The 20,883-nt window shown below is 36.5% G+C and overlaps 1 protein-coding gene across 3 annotated transcripts in view; it reads right to left on the bottom strand.

Annotated features, from left to right (window-relative positions):
* Window positions 1–20,883, bottom strand: part of ADGRB3 (adhesion G protein-coupled receptor B3) — an 888,911-nt gene that overhangs the window by 342,887 nt on the left and 525,141 nt on the right. For all 3 annotated transcript variants that reach the window (XM_086316215.1, XM_086316216.1, XM_086316217.1), the window contains exon 17: window positions 19,092–19,135. In XM_086316215.1, coding sequence (XP_086172341.1) covers window positions 19,092–19,135 — 44 coding nt within the window. The remainder of the gene's footprint in view (window positions 1–19,091; window positions 19,136–20,883) is intronic.

The following is a 20,883-nucleotide window of genomic DNA, read 5'->3' as shown; positions in this document are numbered from 1 at the left end:
AGAGTATTAGATGGTTAGGTGGCATCACTGACCTGACAGACACAAGTTTGAGCACGCTTTGGCAGTTTGTGATGGACAGGGAAGCCTGGTGTGCCACAGTCCATGGGGTTGCAAAGATTCAGACATGACTGAGTAACTGAACTGAACTTATTAGTCCTCAGAATGCATATTAAAGGCAAATGCAATGTATCTTGAACTTTACATCTCACAATAATGGACATAATGGGTTGTTAATAGTATTAGATACACATGTAAATTTTATCAGTTAAAAATGATACTTTATACACTAACAAATCCAAAAATATGCTTTAGGAAACTAGATTAAATTGCTTAGAGCTTATGATGTAATTTAAAACCTTCTAATTTTTTTTTTATTGAAAAGGATGAAACAGGAAAAAAAACCCTAAATAAAGGTGAAAAATATAATTTTAAATTATAATGGGTTTATAAAAAAACACACATCTGTGGATACATGGAACTTCAAAAAGTAATGTACAGTCTAAGAAAAGCAAAAGTAAAGAAAGCATCACTTAATTTCATACCAATGAATCTTTAATTATATTGGTAGTTTCTCAGAAAATAAGCTTTTTCTATTGCTTTTTGCAGTGCTTTTAGAATAGTATTTGTGTTTTGTGAACAGAGGCAAAAACTTTATCAATTATAAATCTGAACACCAGTAACTATTATGACTTTGGGCATGGTTGTTATTGACCACAGTAATATATTTAGTTTTTTAGAGATTGGTTAAATTTTAATTTATAAAACTCATATTTTGATAATGTAAGCATCTAATAATCTTATTTATGTTACCATGTGAATATTTAAGGGGAAAAAGCACATTGGTTTTATTTTACTAGAGAACTGATCGTTGAATCTGAACAGAAAATGGTAAATTCCATGAAATCCGGACATCTTAAGACACAAACACTGGTAATATAACTGCTTCTATAGGTGATCCATATGGGCCCTGAATATATCAACTGAGGCAGAATTACATCAAGTGCCATTCAGAACTAGCTATTTCTTCCAATTCTAACTGCAGAGAAGCAGACATGTACTCAGACACTGTCCAATAAAATTTAACAAACTGACACCTAGGACTTACATTGGACATATTAGAAATTGTGAATAACAAAGTCAATTTGGAATACTGAATGTCAGACATTTATTTTATACTCATGTAATTTCTTTCCAAAGTACTGACTTTATGAGGTACTCAGTTAAATTTTAACTAGTTTTCAAAGATAAATCTATTCAAAAGAGTAAAAATGCTTCTTGAAGCTAAATAGTTTTAAAATCCTGTCTCTGGTTAACTGTAAAAGAAATTCTAGAAGTACTGATGTACTAGAATCATGACTGTAAGTATGCAGAATATTTTGAAAATAGATTTTCTTTTTTTCATTGCTTCTGAAGAAAATGTTTCAGTTAGATAGCTGCAAGTCTGTAAAAGATGCTTCCATTTTACCATAACAAGAAGAGCATACATTTACTGTTTTACATAGCAGTTCTTGTTCTTTTTTTCTTCCAGTTTTACTGACATACAATTGACATGCAGCACTATATAAGTTTAAGGTGTACAGCATAATCATTTAGCTTTCATACATCATGAAATAATTATCACAGTAAGTCTGGTGAACACCCATCATCTCATACAGGTACAAAACTAAATAAATAGAAAATAATTTTTCCCTTGTGATGAGAACTCTTAGGATTTGAACTCTTAGCAACTTTCATAATAACATCTAGCAATGTTAATTACATTGATCACATTCTACATTATATCCCTGGAATTTATTTACCTTATAACTGGCAATGTTGTACCTTTTGACTGCCTTCATTCAATTCACCTTCTCTTCACTCCCGCCTTTGGTAACCACAAATCTGATGCCTTTCTTGTATAATTTTGTTTGTCTGTTGGTTGGATTTTGAAGTATAATTGATCTCTTTTCTTTCTTAACTATTTTATAAATTTTCTCCAATAAGATCTCTTCGTTCTTCCTTTGGTTCCCTTATAATAATTGTAAACCATTGCTATTATTAAGTTCTGCCTTTATCAGTTTTTCCCAAGTCTATCTGTCAGTTCAAAGACAGCAATTTGAGTAGAGCACATAAACTATGCCTTATCATTCAGTTATTATTCAGAGGATAAAGGTTGGTCGAAGAAGGCCTTCTTGTCTCTCCTGCTATTTTCTGGAACTCTGCATTTAGTTTGGCATACTATTCCTTTCCTCCCTTACTTTTCACTTCTCTTCTTTCCACTGTTATTTTTAAAGCCTCCTTAGACAATCAGAAAGACTAGAGATCTCTTCAAGAAAATTAGAAATATCAAAGGACCATTTCATCTGAAGATGGGCACAATAAAGGACAGAAATAATAAAGACCTACTAGAATCAGATGAGATCAAGAAAAGATGGAAAGAATTCACAGAAGAACTGCACAAAAATAGTCTCTCATTTAGAGCCAGACATTCTGGAGTGTGAAGTCAAGTGGGGCTTAGGAAGCACTGATGCCAATTAAGCTAGTGGAGGTGACAGAATTCCAGCAGAGCTATTTAAAGTCTTAAAAGATGATGCTATTAAAGTGTTGCAAACAATATGTCAGCAAATTTGGAAAACCCAGCAGTGACCACAGGACTAGTAAAGGTCAACCCTCATCACAGTTCCCAGGAAGGGCAGTACTAACCAATGTTCATGCCACCAGATAATTGCATTTATCTACCATGTTAGTAAGATTATGCAAAATCCTCCAAGCTAGGCTTCAGCATTACTTGAACTGAGAACTTCTAGATGTTCAAGCTGGATTTAGAAAAGGCAGAGGAACCAGAGATCAAATTGTCAACATTCGCTGGATCATAGAAAAAGCAAGGGAATTCTAGGTAAACATCTATCTCTGTTTCAAGGACTATGCTAAAGCCTTTGACTTTGTGGATCATAATAAACTGTGGAAAACTCTTAAAGAGATGGGAATACCAGACCATTTTACCTGTCTCTTGAGAAACCTGCATGCAGGTCAAGAAGCAATAGTTAGAACCTTACATGGAACAACTCACATGGAACAACAACTAAGAAGTATGACAAGGCTGTTTATGGTCATCCAGTGTATTTAACTTATACACAGAATACATCCTGTGAAATGCTGGGCTGGATGAGTTACAAGCTGGAATCAAGATTGCTGGGAGAAATATCAACAGCCTCAGATATGTGGATGATATCATTCTAATGGCAGAAAATGAAGAGGAACTAAAGAGTCTCTTGATGAGGGTTAAGGAAGAGAGTGGAAAAGCTGGTTTAACACTCTATTTAAAAAGCTAAGATCATGGCATCCTGTCCCATCTCTTCATGGCAAATAGGAAGGGATAAAGTGGAAGCAGTAACAGATTTCCTCTTCTTGGGCTGTAAAATCACTGCAGATGGTTACTGCAGCCATGAAATTAGAAGACAATTACTTCTTGGCAGGAAAGCTACGACAAACCTAGACAATGTGCTAAAAAGCAAAGACATCACTTTGCTGACAAAGGTCTGTACAGTCGAGGCTATGGTCTTTCCAGTAGTGACGTACAGACGTGAAAGTTGGACAATAAACAAGGTAGAGCACTGAAGAATTGACGCTTTCAATTTGTGGTGTTGGAGAAGACTCTTGAGTATCCCTTGGAAACAAGATCAAACCAGTCAATCTTAAAGGAATCAACCCTGAATACACTTTGGAAGGACTGATGCTGAAGCTGAAGCTCCAATACTTTGGCCACCTGATGTGAATCGCTGACTCAATGGAAAAGACTCTGATGCTGAGAAGGCAGGAGGAAGAGTGTGATAGAGGATGTGATGGTTCAATGGTATCACCAATTGGATGGACATGAACTTGGGCAAACTCTGGGAGATGATGAGGGACACAGAAGCCTGACATGCTGCAGTCCACTGGGTCATGGAGTTGGTCATGACTTGGAGACTGAACAACAACAACAAAGGTTGGTTATCCAATAGTAGCAATGTTTTATATAATTGCTTTGAACTTCTAAGAGCTAGCATATCTTTATTAAAGTATATTTCCTGACAGTATATGTTTCCCTAACAACACAGGTATGTTTGTCACCTGAAGATCAAAAACAGGGATAACAAGCTCCCTGGAATGATGGGATTTGGCTAAAGTGTTAGTTTTATATTTTCTAGGAATCATACTGTGAGATCAATGAAATGATGGCTTACAATATGAATAAGAGAGAAAGATTTCATGGGTATTAAGAAATAAGGATAGCAAAAGTAAAAGAGAAGAACACTTCAATTACATGATTTTGAGATAAAACAAGCCAGTGTCAGTCTCAGTCAAGATGTGACTATTGCAGCTTGCAACTCCAATAAATCAATTTGAAATGTAGAGAAGTAAAAGTCTAGTCTACAAAAGCTTTTGGCTTCAACTATGAGGCAAGAAAATAAGTTATAAATTGATTTATGAACTTGTTTATCAATCATTAATAAGTTACAATGAAAAGTCATGCAATTAAAACTCTGGAGAGGGAGATCACGATTGGCGACTAGGAAAGTGTGGAACTCACCTTCCAGGAACACATCAAAAAGACATCTACATGTGGAGCGATTCTTACTGAAACTAGCAGAAAGGCTCCTGCACCACCAAGGCTGTAAGAAAGATTCCTATATAATCAGGTAGGATGGGGACAGAAGAGAGTGGGTGGCGGGGGGCAGGGAACACAGAAGTTAAAAATTTATCAGATGAAGAGTTCAAAGCATTAGGAATGATAGCTGAATTAGGGAAAATAATAGATTAACACAGTGAAATTATAACAAGGAACTAGAAAATATGAACAAGAACTAATCAGAACTTAAGAATATGATAACTAAAATGAAAAACACATTAGACAGTATTAGCAGACTAAGTAATATAGAAACACACTTACATGAACTGGAAGACATAATGATGTGAATCACCAAATAAGAACCAAATAAGAGAAAAGATAACTGACAACAGTTTAAGGGACCTCTAAGACTCCACATTCAAGGTTAGGAGGGGCAGCGGTGAGGAGATACCCCTCATCCAAGGTAAGGAGCAACAGCTGCGCTTTGCTGGAGCAGCCATAAAGAGATACCCCATGTCCACTGAAACCATAATCATAGAAAACTAGTCAATCTAATCACACTAGGAACACAGCCTTGTCTAACTCAATGAAACTAATCCATGCCCTGTGGGGCCACCCAAGACAGGCGGGTCATGGTGGAGCGGGCTGACAGAATGTGGTCCACTGGAGAAGGGAATGGCAAACCACTTTAGTATTCTTGCCTTGAGAACCCCACAAACAGTATGAAAAGGCAAAATGATAGGATACTGAAAGAGGAACCCCCCAGGTCAGTAGGGGCCCAATATGCTACTGGAGATCAGTGGAGAAATAACTCCAGAAAGAATGAAGGGATGGAGCCAAAGCAAAAACAATACCCAGTTGTGGATGTGACTGGTGATAGAAGCAAGGTCCGATGCTGCAAAGAGCAATATTGCATAGGAACCTGGAATGTCAGGTTCATGAATCAAGGCAAATTGGAAGTAGTCAAACAGGAGATGGCAAGAGTGAATGTCGACATTCTAGGAATCAGCGAACTAAAATGGACTGGAATGGGTGAATTTAACTCAGATGACTATTATATCTACGACTGTGGGCAGGAATCCCTTAGAAGAAATGGAGTAGCCATCATAGTCAACAGAAGAGTCTGAAATGCAGCACTTGAATGCAATCTCAAAAACGACAGAATGATCTCTGTTCATTTCCAAGGCAAACCATTCAATATCAGAGTAATCCAAGTCTATGCCCCAACCAGTAATGCTGAAGAAACTGAAGTTGAACAGTTCTATGAAGACCTACAAGACCTTTTACAACTAACTCCCCAAAAAGATGTCCTTTTCTTTATAGGGGACTGGAATGCAAAAATAGGAAGTCAAGAAACACCTGGAGTAACAGGCAAATTTGGCCTTGAAAAATGGAATGAAGCAGGCCAAAGGCTAATAGAGTTTTTCCAAGAGAATACACTGGTCATAGCAAACACCCTCTTCCAACAACACAAGAGAAGACTCTGCACATGGACATCACCAGGTGGTCAACACTGAAATCAAATTGATTATATTCTTTGTAGCCAAAGATGGAGAAGCTCTATACAGTCAGCAAAAACAAGACTGGGAGCTGACTGTGGCTCAGATCATGAGCTCCTTATTGCCAAATTCAGACTTAAATTGAAGAAAGTAGGGAAAACCACTAGACCATCCAGGTATGACCTAAATCAAATCCCTTAAGATTATACAGTGGAAGTGAGAAATAGATTTAAGGGACTAGATCTGATAGATAGAGTGCCTGATGAACTATGGACTAAAGTTCGTGACATTGTACAGGAGACAGGGATCAAGACCATCCCCATGGAAAAGAAATGCAAAAAAGCACAATGGCTGTCTGGGGAGGCCTTACAAATAGCTGTAAAAAGAAAAGTGAAAAGCAAAGGAGAAAAGGAAAGATATAAGCATCTGAATGCAGAGTTCCAAAGAATAGCAAGTAGAGTTAAGAAAGCCTTCTTTAGCGATCAATACAAAGAAATAGAGGAAAACAATAGAATGGGAAACACTAGAGATCTCTTCAAGAAAATTAGAGATACCAAGGGAACATTTCATGCAAAGATGGGCTCGATAAGGACAGAAATGTTATGGACCTAATGGAAGCAGAAGATATTAACAAGAGGTGGCAAGAATACATAGAAGAACTGTACAAAAAAGATCTTCATGACCCAGATAATCATAATGGTATGATCACTCACCTAGAGCCAGACATCCTGGAATGTGAAGTCAAGTGGGCCTTAGAAATCATCACTATGAACAAAGCTAGTGGAGGTGATGGAATTCCAGTTGAGCTAGTTCAAATCCTGAAAGATGATGCTGTGAAAGTGCTGCACTCAATATGCCAGCAAATGTGGAAAACTCAGCAGTGGCCAGAAGACTGGAAAAGGTCAGTTTTCATTCCAATCCCAAAGAAAGGCAATGCCAAAGAATGCTAAAACTACCGCACAATTGCAGTCATCTCACACACTAGTAAAGTAATGCTCAAAATTCTCCAAGCCAGGCTTCAGCAATACATGAACCTTGAACTTCCAGATGTTCAAGCTGAATTTAGAAAAGGCAGAGGGAACCAGAGATCAAATTGCCAACATCCACTGGATCATGGAAAAAGCAAGAGAGTTCCAGAAAAACATCTATTTCTCCTTTATTGACTATGCCAAAGCCTTTGACTGTGTGGATCACAATAACTTGTGGAAAATTCTGAAAGAGATGGGAATACCAGACCACCTGACCTGCCTCTTGAGAAACCTATATGCAGGTCAGGAAGCAACAGTTAGAACTGGACATGGAACAACAGACTGGTTCCAAATAGGAAAAGGATTACCTCAAGGCTGTATACTGTCACCCAGCTTATTTAACATATATGCAGAGTACATCATGAGAAACGCTGGGCTGGAAGAAGCACAAGCTGGAATCAAGTTTGCCGGGAGAAATATCAATAACCTCAGATATGCAGATGACACCGCCTTTATGGCAGAAAGTGAAGAGGAACTCAAAAGCCTCTTGATGAAAGTGAAAGAGGAGAATGAAAAAGTTGGCTTACAACTCAACATTCAGAAAATCGAAGATCATGGCATCTGGTCCCATCACTTCATGGGAAATAGATGGGGAAACAGTGGAAACAGTGTCAGACTTTATTTTTTTGGGCTCCAAAATCACTGCAGATGGTGACTGCAGCCATGAAATTAAAAGATGCTTACTCCTTAGAAGAAAAGTTATGACCAACCTAGATAGCATATTGAAAAGCAGAGATATTACTTTGCCAACAAAGGTCCATCTAGTCAAGGCTATGGTTTTTCCAGTGGTCATGTATGGATGTGAGAGTTGGACTGTGAAGAAAGCTGAGTGCTGAAGAATTTATGCTTTTGAACTGTGGTGTTGGAGAAGACTGTTGAGAGTCCCTTGGACTGCAAGGAGATCCAACCAGTCCATTCTAAAGGAGATCGGTCCTGGGCATTGTTTGGAAGGAATGATGCTGAAGCTGAAACTCCAGTACTTTGACCATTTCATGCGAAGAGTTGGCTCACTGGAAAAGACTCTGATGCTGGGAGGGATTAGGGGCAGGAGAAAAAGGGGACAACAGAGGATGAGACGGCTGGATGGCATCACCGACTCAATGGACGTGTGTTTGCGTGAACTCTGGGAGTTGGTGTTGGACAGGGAGGCCTGGTATGCTATGATTCATGGGGTCACAAAGAGTTGGACACGACTGAGCGACTGGACTGAACCGAGGGCAACACTAAGCATACCAATATTTGTATTATAGGAGCCCCAGAAGGAGAGGATCAACCAACAGGCGGGGGGGCGGGGGGGGGTTGTGGGGGTGTGACTGCCAAAAATGTATTCCATGAAATTATGGGTAAAATTTTCCAGAGCTGAGGAATCAAACAGATATCCAGGCATAGAAATCACAGAGAGTCTCAAAGAGCATAAACTGCAACAGGCCCAGATCAAGACATATCATAATTAAAATGGCAAAAGTTACAGAGAATTATAGAGGCAGGAAGAGTAAAACAAAGAACCATACAGAAGGTAACCCCCATAAGGCCACAAGCTGATTTTTCAAAAATGTTGCAACCCAAAAAGCGTTGCTTAAAGGGAAATACTTGTAACCTAGGATAATTTACCCAGCAAGATTATCATTTAGAATTGAAGGAGTGTTAAAAAAATACCTCTCATTCAAGCACAACTTAAAAGTTGTTATCAATAGTAAACCTACCTCAAAGAAATGTTAAAGGGTCTTTTATAAGTGCTAAAGAAAAGGTTATAGCACAAAGTAAATATATATATACATATATATATGTATATATATATAAGAGAGGAAAAATCCTGCTGTAAAAGTAAGTATATGATAAAGGCTGAGGTTCAACCACTTAAATAAGCTAGTACAAAGATGTATAGAAATAAAGAATAAAAGCAACTATAACAATAATAATCAGTATAGGGATAAACATGAAGAAGTAAAACATGTAGACAAAATGTGAGGGAAGGGAGTTAAAAATGTAGACCTTTTAGAATGTGTTTGAACTCGAAGGACAGGTAAGGACTACCTGTTTAAAACAAATAGATACAGTTATAAGACAACATATATGAACTTCATGGTAACCACAAATCAAAAAATGTACAATAGATATACAGGAACTATAGGAGAATAAAAAAAAAAAGCATACCACAACAGAAAATCATTAATCCATAAAGGAAGAAATTAAAATGAATAAAAGAGCAGTGAAAAAAGAAAAATAGTCAGAAACACGTAATACATGGCAATAAGTAAATAGTTACCAATAATTACATAAATTTCAACAGACATTGCTCTAATCAGAATACATAAGGTGGTTGATTGGGTTAAAAAGACAAGACCCATCTATATGCTGCTTACAAGAGACTCACCTGAAATCTGAAGAAATATACAGGATGAAAGTGAGAAGATGGAAAAATGTATTTCATGCAAATGGAAATGATTTAAATAAGAATAGCTGTACTCATATCTTATAAAGATAAAATACTTTTAGAAACTCAAAACAGACAAAGAAGAGCATTATATAAGAATAAAGTGATCAATAAAAGACAAGGTTATATTCATTAGCATATATGCACACAACACAGGCACAGCTAAATATAAAAAGCAAATATTAATAGACTTAAAGAGAGAAATTTACAATAGTACAATAAAAATAGGGGACTTTAGCACCCCAGTGCCATCAATGGACAGACAGGTCATCCAGGTAGAAAATCAATAAGGTAACAACGGTCTTAAATGACACAACAGACCAATTGAACTTAATAGATATGTATAGGACTTTACAACCAGAACCAGCAGCATACACATTCTTCTCAAGTGTACATGGAATATTCTCCAAAACAGACCATGTTAGACCACGAAACAAGTCTCAAAAAATTATACAGAGTGAAGTGAGTCAGAAAGAGAAAGATAAATACCATATTCTAACACATATATACAGAATCTAGAAAGATGGTGCTGAAGAATTTATTTACAGGGCAACAGTGGAGAAAAAGACAGAGAATAGACTTATGGACATGGGCAGAGGGGAGGGGAGGGTGAGATGTATGGAAAGAGTACGTATTACCATATGTAAAATAGATAGCCAACGGGAATTTGTTGTATGGCTCAGGAAACTCAAACAGGGGCTCTGTATCAACCTAGAGGGGTGGGATGGGTAGGGAGATGGGGGGAGGTTCAAAAGGGAGGGGATATAGGTATACCTATGTCTGATTCATGTTGAGGTTTGACAGGAAGCAGCAAAGTTCTATAAAGCAATTATCCTTCAATAAAAAATAATTATACAAAAAAATTGGAGTGTATAGAAATTACATTAAGTGTCTTTTCCCCAAAGAAAATAATACAAAACTAGAATTTGACTACAGAAAGAAAAGTAGGAAAGAATGAAAATACGGAGATCAAACAACATGCTACTAAAAAAGCAGTGGTTCAATGAAGAAATCAAAGGTGAAATCAGAAAACATGCAGAGACAAATGAAAATGGAAACATGGTTTCCCAAAACTATGGCATGCCCAAAAGCAATTCTAAGAGGGAACTTCATAGTTGGCCTTCCTCAGGGGCTTATTTGGTAGCTCAGCACTAAAGAATCTGCCTGCCAATGCAGAAGGAAATGGTAATCCACGCTAGTATTCTTGTCTGGAAAATCCCATGGATAGAGAAGCCTGGCAGGCTTCAGTTCAGAGGGTCACAAAAGAGTCAGATATGTCTTAGCTACTAAATAACAAAAACACCTACCTCAAGAAACAAACAAAAATCCCTCAAATAAATAACCTAATCTACCACTTAAAAGAAGTAGAAAAATAAGAACAAATAAAGCCCAAAGTCAGCAGAAAAGAAGAAAAATTTAAGAATCAGAGAAGAATTAAAAAAAATAGAGACAAAAAAGAAGAAAGAAGAAATAAAAATAAACGAATCCAAGAGTTGGTTTCTTAAAAGGATTACAAAAATGAGACATTTTTAGCTATCTCACCAAGAAGAAATGAGAAAGGAATCAAACAAAGTAAGATATAAAAGAGGAAGAGTAACCAATATTACAAAAATACAAAAATTATGAGAACATACACCAACAAATTGGACAACATAGAAGGGATGAACAAATTTCCAGAGACAAACACTTACAAAGATTGAAACAAGAAGAAACAGACAATTTGCACAGACCAATTACCAATAATGAAATTAAATTTGCAGTTAAAAAAACATTCCCAGCAAACAAAAATCTAGATCTGGACATCTTCACAGGTGAATTCTACCACACATATAAAGAAGAACTAATACTTATCCTGCTTAAAGTATTCCAGAAAAACTGAAGAGCACAGAACACTCTCCAATTCATTCTATGCTGCTGCTGCTGCTGGTAAGTCGCTTCAGTCGTGTCCAACTCTGTGCGACCCCATAGACGGCAGCGCACTAGGCTCCTCTGTCCCTGGGATTCTCCAGGCAAGGATACTGGAGTGGGTTGCCATTTCCTTCTCCAATGCATGAAAGTGAACAGTGAAAGTGAAGTCACTCAGTCGTGCCCAACTCTTAGCGACCCCATGGACTGCAGCCTACCAGGCTTCTCCGTCCACTTCATATCAAAACCAGGCAAAGATACTACAAAAGCAGAAACTTAAAGATAATACCTGCAATGAATATAGATGTAAAAGCAAAATATTAGTAAGACAAATTCAACAATATATAAAAAGTATGGCACACCATGATAAATTTTGGATTTATTCAAGGATCATAGGACAGTTCAATATTCACAAATCAACCAATGTGATAGACAACATCAACAAAAAGAAGGGTAAAAATTACATGATTATTTCAATGGACACAGAAAAATCATTTGACAAACTTCAGAATCCATTCATGATAAAAACTCAGAGTGGATATAGAGGGAACATATCTCAACATAATAAGGGCAAGTTACGGTAAACCCACAGGTAACACTCAGTGATGAAAAGCCTTTCCCCTAAAATTAAGAATAAGAGAAGGATGCCTACTCTTACAATATCTATTTAACACAGTACCAGAAATCCTAATTACTGCATGAGACAAGAAAAGGAAATAAGACACATGTAAATTGGAAGAAAAGAGGTAAAGCTGTCAACTATTTGCTGATGTTATGATGATATACATAGAAAGCCCTAATGTTTCCACCAAAAAATCTATAAGCATTAATAAACAAATTCAGGAAAGCTGCAGGATAGAAGGCTATAGTGAACTATTTAAAAGAGGAAGCAGTAAAATAATTTCATTTAAATTATCCTCAAAAAGAAATAAATTTAGCACCTAGACTCTGAAAACTACAATATACTGATTAAAGAAAATAAAGATGATACAAAGAAATGGAAGTATACTTCATGTTCTTGGGTTGGAAGTATTGTTAAAATTGCCACAGTATCCAATGAAATCTACAGATTAAATGTCATACCTATCAAAATCAAATTTTTCACAGAACTAGAAGAAATAATCCTAAAATTCATATTAAACAACAAAAAAAATCCTGAATTGCCAAAGGAATCTTGAGAGAAAACAACAAAGCTAAAGTTATCATGGTCCCTGAATTCAGATAATAATACAAACCTACAGTAGTCAAAACAGCCTGATACTGACACAAAAATAAACACGCAGATTAATGGAACAGAAGAAACAAACTCAGGAACCTATGGTCAATTAATACACAACAAAGGAATGAAAAATATACAATGGAGGAAAGACAGTTGCTTCAATAACTGCTCCTTTGAAAGCCTGACAGCTAAGTGTAAAAATATGAAACTAGAACATTTTATCATACCATGTACAAAAATAATCTCACAATGCATTAAGACCCAACTATAAGGTCTGAAGCCATAGAACTCCTGGAAAAGAACACAGGTATAACACTCTGACATAAATTATAGCAATATTTTTTTTGATCTGTCTACTAAGGAAAAAGAAACAAAAAGGAAAATAAATAAATGTAATCTATTAATAATTAACCTTAAATGTGTTTGCACAGGAAAGGAAACCACTGACAAAACAAAATGACAACCTATGGAATGGGAGAACATATTTGCAAGTGATGTGACCGATAAGGTGTCCATTTCTAAAGTATATAAATAACTCACACAATTCTATTTTTAAAAGCTAACAATTTAAAAATGAGTAGAAGACCTGGATAGACATTTTTCTAAAAAAAAAAAAAAATAGATGGCCAACAGGCAGATAACATCACTATTTATTAGAAAAATGAAAATCAAAACTAAAATATGGTATCATCACCTCACACCTCTCAAAATGGTTATCATCAAAAAGTCTACAAATAACAAATACTGGTAAGAATGTAAAGAAAAGGGAATCCTAGCACACTGTTGTAGAAATGTAAGGTGGTATAGAAACTATGGAAAACAGTATGGAAGTTCCTCCAAAATCTAAAAATAAGACTACCACATGATCCCACAATTTCACTCCTAGGTATATAAAAAAAAAAAAAAAAAAAGCCCCAAATACTAATTTGAAGATACATGCACCACAAATGTTCATAGCAACAATATAAATAATAGCTGAGACATAGAAGCAACCTACATACACATCAAGGGCCTCCCTGATGGTTCTGTGGTAAAGAGTCTGCCTGCCAGTGTAGGAGACACAGGTTTGATTCCTGGGTTGGGAAGATCCCCTGGAGAAGAAAATGGAAACCCACCCCAGTATTCTTGCCTGGGAAATTGCATGGACAGAGGATCCTGGTGGGATACAGTCCATTGGGTTGCAAAGAATTTGACAAGACTTAGCAACTAAACAACTGCAACAAGTTCATTGACAGATGAACGGATAAAGATGTGAACAATGAAATACTGAAATATTACTCAGCCATGAAAAAGGACATTTGCCATTTGCAACAATGTGAGTGGAACTTAGAAGGCATTATGCTTAGTGAAATTAGTCAAACAACTCTGTTTTCATTTATATATGAAATATAAAAAATAAATCCAATTATATGCATATAACTGAGACTCACAGATACAGAGAACTAGTAGTTACCAGTGAGAAGAGGGATGAGAGGACTACAAAATTGGGGTACAAGATTAAGAGATACAAACTATTGTGTACAAAATAATAAGTAACAAGAACATTTTGTACAGTACAGGGAAATACTGCCATTATTTTATAATAAATTTTAATTGAAAGTGAAAGTGAAGTCGCTCAGTTGTGTCCGACTGTTCCTGACCCCATGGACTGTAGCTGACCAGGCTCCTCCCTCCATGGGATTCTCCAAGCAATAGTACTGGAGTGGGTTGCCATTTCCTTCTCTAGGGGATCTTCCCAACCCAGGGATTGAACCCGGGTCTCCTACATTCCAGGCAGACACTTTAACCTCTGAGCCACCAGGGAATCAATTTTAATTGAGTACAGTCACAAAATGTTGTATCACTATGCTGTACTACTGAAACTAATATACTATAAATCAACTGAAATAAAATAAAGAAAAAAACGAATCTCTAAAACATTTTCTGAGAACAAACACAATATTTCACAGACCTGTTAGCAACAAATGGTGTTGCTGAGAACAGGATAAATATTATAGCTTCAGATGAAAGGAAGACTTACGGATTTTCTAGGGAATGTCATCAACACAAGATTCAATACCCAAAAATCCAAATTTGGAGTAGTACCAAAAATGTGCAAATTATTAATCACACAAGTGTAAAAACAAACGTTTTTGTAACTAAAATAAGCCTTTTTGTGATGTGAGCAAAGTATTTTCAAGTTATTCCTTGGGTCAGCCACAAAGAAGCAAGTGCCTTTTAATTTCATGGCTGTAGTCACCATCTTCAGTGATTTTGGAGCCCCAGAAAACAGTCTGTCACTGTTTACATTGTTTCCCCATCTATTTGCCATGAAGTGATGCGACCGGATGCTGTGATCTTAGTTTTCTGAATGATGAGTTTTAAGCCAACTTTTTCACTCTCCTCTTTCACTTTCTTCAAGAGGCTCTTTAGTTCTTCTTTACTTTCTGCCATAAGGGGGTTGTCATCTGCGTAACTGAGGTTATTGATATTTCTCCAAGCAGTCTTGATTCCAGCTTGTGCTTCATCCAGCCTGGCATTTTGCATGATGTACTCTGCATATAAGTTAGATAAGCAGAGTTATACAGCACTGACATATTCATTTTCCTATTTGGAACCAGTCTGTTTTTTCACGTCCTGTTCTAACTGTGGCATCTTGACCTGAAAACAGATTTCTCAGGAGGCAGGTAAGGTGGACTGGTATTCCAATCTCTTTAAGAATTTTCCAGTCTGTTGTGATCCACACAGTCAAAGGCTTTAGCATAGCCAATAAGGCAAAAGTAAATGCTTTTTGGAACTCTTTTGCTTTTTTGATGAATCAGCATATGTTGGCAATTTGATCTCTGGTTCCTCTGCCTTTTCTAAATCCAGCTCGAACATCTGGAAGTTCATGGTTCATGTACTGTTGAAGCCTGGCTTGGAGGATTTTGAGAATTACTTTGCTAGTGTGTGGGATGAGTGCAATTGAGTGGTAGTTTCAACATTCTTTGGCATTGCCTTTCTTAGGGATTTGAATGAAAACTGACCTTTTCCAGTCCTGTGGCCACTGCTGAGTTTTCCAAATTTGCTGGCATATTGAGTGCAGCACTTTCACAGCATCATCTTTTAGAATTTGAAAGAGCTCAATGGAATTCCATCACCTCCACTAGCTTTGTTCATAGTGATGCTTCCTAAGGCCCACTTGACTTCCATTCCAGGATGTCTGCCTCTATCTAGGTGAATGATCACAGCATCATGGTTATCTGGGTCATAAAGATATTTTTTGTATAGTTCTTCTGTGTAGTCTTGCCATCTCTTCTTAATATCTTCTGCTTCTGTTAGGTCCATACCATTTCTATCCTTTATTGTGCTCATCTTTGCATAAAATGTTCCCTTGGTGTCTCTAATTTTCTTGAAGAGATCTCTGGTCTTTCCCATTCTGTTGTTTTCCTTTTTTTCTTTGCATTGATCTCTGAGGAAGGCTTTCTTATCTCTCCTTGCTATTCCTTGGAACTCTGCATTCAAATGGGTATATCTTTCCTTTTCTCCTTTGCCTTTAGCTTCTCCTTTTCTCAGCTATTTGTAAGGCCTCCTCAGACAACCATTTTGCCTTTTTGCATATCTTTTTCTTAGGGATGTTGTTGATAACTGCCTCCTATACAATGTCACAAACCTCCATCCATAGTTCTTCAGGCACTCTGTCTATCAGATCTAATCCCTTGAATCTATTTCTCACTTCCATTGTATAATCATAAGGATTTTGATTTAGGTCATACCTGAGTGGTCTAGTGGTTTTCCCTACTTTCTTCATCCCACTTTCTCATCATAAGAAAAAAAAGTTTGCAACTATATAATGGTGACAGATAGCTTCCCAGATGGCTTGGAGATAAAGAATATATTTCTAAGCAGGAGACATGGGTTCGATTCCTGGGCATGGAAGATCCCCTGGAGAAAGAAATTGCAACCCACTCCAGTATTCTTGCTTGGGAAATTCCATGGACAGAAGAGCCTGGTGGGCTACCTTCTATGGGGTCACAAAAGAGTCACACATTACTTAGTGACTAAAAAACAAAACAACATTGGTGACAGATAGTAACTAGACTTTTGATGGTGGTCACTTAGCAGTGTAAACAAATATGGCATCATTACGTTTCATACCTGATACTACCATAACGTTACATGTCAAATACTTCTTAATAAAAATTTAAGGTAATCTGATTACTACACCAAAATTTAAAAAATGAATTCTAATTTCAACTGTGCTACTGCAGTCTTGAAAGCATCATTTAGATCAATGCTTTTCTGATTAAAAAAATGAGCCATATCTCTTCATTATTAACTATGCTTGGTGTCTTATACTCAAAATTAACATAACTGCATCGATAAAACTATTGTGTATGTGAACATTATCAAAATAGAAGAACAGATGTGAAAAAACAAACAAAAATTTGTCTTAACCTTCATTGTTTCAAATTCACCCAGAAAAACAATTTAATGATGAAGCAGTCTGTTAAAAAGTATGACAGGATGGAATTTCTGTCACAGAGGAAAGATTTTTGATCATTCTTCAGATACATCAAGGAAATATGAACTGCACTGATCTCTGGAGATAAGATGATTTGAAAGGCAGCTAAACACACCTCTCACTGAATAGTTTTCTTCAAGGACAACTACAAAGTTGAGGTTTGTAAAACCAAGACATGTTCTTTGTGATGGATAAGAGTCAGCAGATGTTAGAGAAAGTAAAATGTGATTGATTTGTAAACTCAGTGCTGACCTCAAGCACCAATAGTTCCATAAATTAAACTTAACACCTTAGAAAAACTGAGAAAACAAACCAAGAGAAACAAAAAATAAGGGAATGCCACGTTTTCTATAATATTCCTGTAAGTCCCAAAGATCTTTTGGAATAACCAGTGCATTCTCCTACTTGGATCAATATAGAAACATATTCTATCCACTAAAAAGATAATGAAACTAAACAAAAGTTGGTTATTATTCATGGAGATATGCAAATGCCTATAATCATGTGTGTAAGATGGCATGCTTTTCTTGAGTAGAAAACAATTAGTTTTTTTTTGGTAGACTTTTATATTCCCCTTGGCTATACAACATACTAAACAGTGACTTAGAATATACTATGAACATCTTCTCTGGCTACTGGTAAAGAAGAAATCTTGCAGAAATTTTACTACAGTGGATTTCTTCATGTGGTTTTAAAAAGAAAAAAAAAAAAAATCACATCAATGAGAGCATCCAACTCATGTTATTACCAGGGCAAGTTGAGACTCTCTTTATGTACTAAGGTTCCTAGGAAAAGAGGATCCTAGAATATCTGACTCTAAAGAAAAAAAACAAACAAACATGATTCATACCACTGAAAAGAAAAAAGGAAAGAAAAAACATGATTCATATCATTGATTTTTCACCCACTATTTTAACCTGCATCACTCTCCTAAGAATTAGCACATTTCCAATAGGTTTGTTTTTTACCTAGAAATCTAAGAACATCCCTCTTCTAAACTCTCCAATAACTACAAATAGGAGACAAGCAACATCATAAAACCCTGAATACACATCCAATTAAGCGGGGAGAACACTGGGAAAATTCTTAGAATACATAGAATGTGGTGTGTTAACTGACAGCATACACGTGGTACTACTTTTTGAGATTGATTGACATTAATTTCTCCTCCATGCAAAACAAAGAAAAAGAAGATTGTATAATCTGGCTACTACACTGAAAAAAATGCACACAAGTACTTAAAGTATGGGAGTCTAATTAAGCCTTAATCATGGATTTTTCTGCTCTTTGAGACCTTAAAATCTCATAGCATTACCAATGAGATTAAGATGATTTTGACCAGATATATTGCAAGTACTTGTACAAACAAAGCAATACATGGAAGAATGATTCATCCTTATTTATTGAAATTATTTTCTTTTGTCTTCCTGAATTCATAAAATATAGAAAAAGAAAATTAAATGTCACTCAACATTTTCATAAGAAAACACTTTGAAGGGCCATATAAATATTGCATTACTCTGATAATAGATTCAAGGTTATGCAAGTAATGTATTGGCTAAATGACCATAGAGATTGCTATTTTATTCTGCAATGCTAAGCAGAATCACTAGGGCAAAATGTTGAAATAGCATTTGAGCTACTATAATTTTAAAACAGTAGAGCTTTTTTCAAAACCTCATGGAATTCACATTGCAATGTGCCTTACACATGAGGTAATGCAGTCCTATCTTGGGATATAACCTGATGGCATCATCACACACACAAACACATTCATCATGCTGTCTTGCACCTTCAAAAAGGAGACTCTTCTCAATGAGTGTAACTCTATCCCACTAACTTATCATATTCCTGTGGACTAGAAGGCAGCTGAAATAACTTAACGTGCTTTGAATATTTAGTCCAAAGTAATGTAAGGAAACATCTGTCACTTACGTTTTTGAGTCATCCCATAACACACAATAGGGATTCAAAGTACCCTAAAAGTAAGAAGAAAAAGAATAAATTATCTTGAGTAGGTGTATTAAAAAACTGAAGTATTCCGTGAAATGCAAACGGAATGGCACATTTCTTATCTCGCAGTAAGATACTTTAAAGATTCCACCTCTGTTTTGCATAAAAATTTGCATGTCCTTCCTCATAGTTTTAATGGCTCATTTAATGAAATTCTACTCAAGAAAACTTACATCTATTCCAAATATCATAACCCATATTTCATTTTTTAAAATTATAAATGAAAGTTTAATTTACCACACAGTCTATACTTTTATATTTATACTTTATTTTCATATACAACATGGTTTATACTTTTATGATTTCTATTTGATTTTTTTCTCTAAAATACTAACTGCTGGATTATTTCCTTTAAGAAATACTTGTAGTAGTTAAATCACAGTAAAACATTCTGTATTAGGTACCCTCCTTGCCATGTCCTATTCTGTTTCCAGGGGTGTAGCTTCTAAAAGACAAGAGCATTTCCAGAGAGTCTGTGGACTTGCAATATTTTCTTAACCAACAGAGCATAGTTCTATAGAACCACATCTAATAAAGCTATGGGGGAAACATGCTAAATTTTTATTTAGTTTAATGATTATGTACTGAGTAGCCACGATGACCTTCAGGATGACACAATGAGTTTTCCACATTGGATAATCCACCGGGCACACAGTTTTGAAGAGCTCTGATTGATGGAATGTTTTACTTTTGGTTTTTCTGTCACATTCATGGGGCCTTATCGTTCCCTTTGAAACTAGCCTAGTAGTTCTTCTCTGTGATATCTTTAGCTATCCACAGATCCTCTTGTCTTTTCTATTAAACATACTCTGCTGCTTTCAAGTTCTCTCATTCTCCATGACACTCATCTTCTGGAGTGCTTACTTTACAGTGTGCCTAGGAAAACATCCACCTGAGCTGCATGCACAGAACAAAGCGGAAATTTGCCTCTCCAGTATAGGTGGCCTAATCCTAATAACCCACACCAACAGTGTATGGGATATTTTGGTAGTTTTCTCCTGAGCTTGACACATTGTATTCTCTCAGGAAAGATTTCTAAATCCTGATATTGACATCCCACACACTCACTACTTCTTCTAAACTTTGGGTCACTGCAGGATGAAGACGCATCACGTCTATGGGCTCATCCAACAAGTCACTGATATCAAAATGATGAATAAGCCAAGACAGGTGAAAGTTCCAGTCCTGAAACAGACTACAGGCACCTTCCCACAGGTGGACAAGCTCCTTCAGTGATTGCCAGCTATGAACTTGCCCTCAGTCTTGTTTCCAAATAGATAATTACTGGGGTAGATCTGGCAAAGCAATATCTTCAAAAATCTAGGCAAGTTCTTTGGGAAACATTGCCTCTCTAAGTACTATTCACTATGTTCATTCTAGAATTATATTAGAAAAAGAAAAAAAAAAAACACAACTTTGGCTCATTATTCTAAAGTTGGTGAAATCTATCCCTTGGACTGCAAGGAATCCAACCAGTCCATCCTAAAGGAAATCAGTCCTGAATATTCCTTGAGAGGACTGATGCTGAAGCTGAAACTCCAATACTTTGGCCACCTGATGTGAAGAACTGACTCAATGGAAAAGACCCTGATGCTGTGAAAGACTGAAGGTGGGAGGAGAAGGGGATGACAGAGGATGAGATGGCTGGATGGCATCACCAACTCAATGGACATGAGTTTGAGTAACCTCCAGGAGTTGGTGATGGACAGGGAAG

This window comes from Bos grunniens, chromosome 9 (genome assembly GCF_055505025.1).
Source record: "Bos grunniens cultivar Pamir isolate PY7600 chromosome 9, Bosgru_T2T1.0, whole genome shotgun sequence".
Taxonomy (NCBI): domain Eukaryota; kingdom Metazoa; phylum Chordata; class Mammalia; order Artiodactyla; family Bovidae; genus Bos; species Bos grunniens.
The sequence above is the reverse complement of the archived record's forward strand: the minus strand, read 5'-3'. Positions and strand labels throughout refer to the sequence as shown.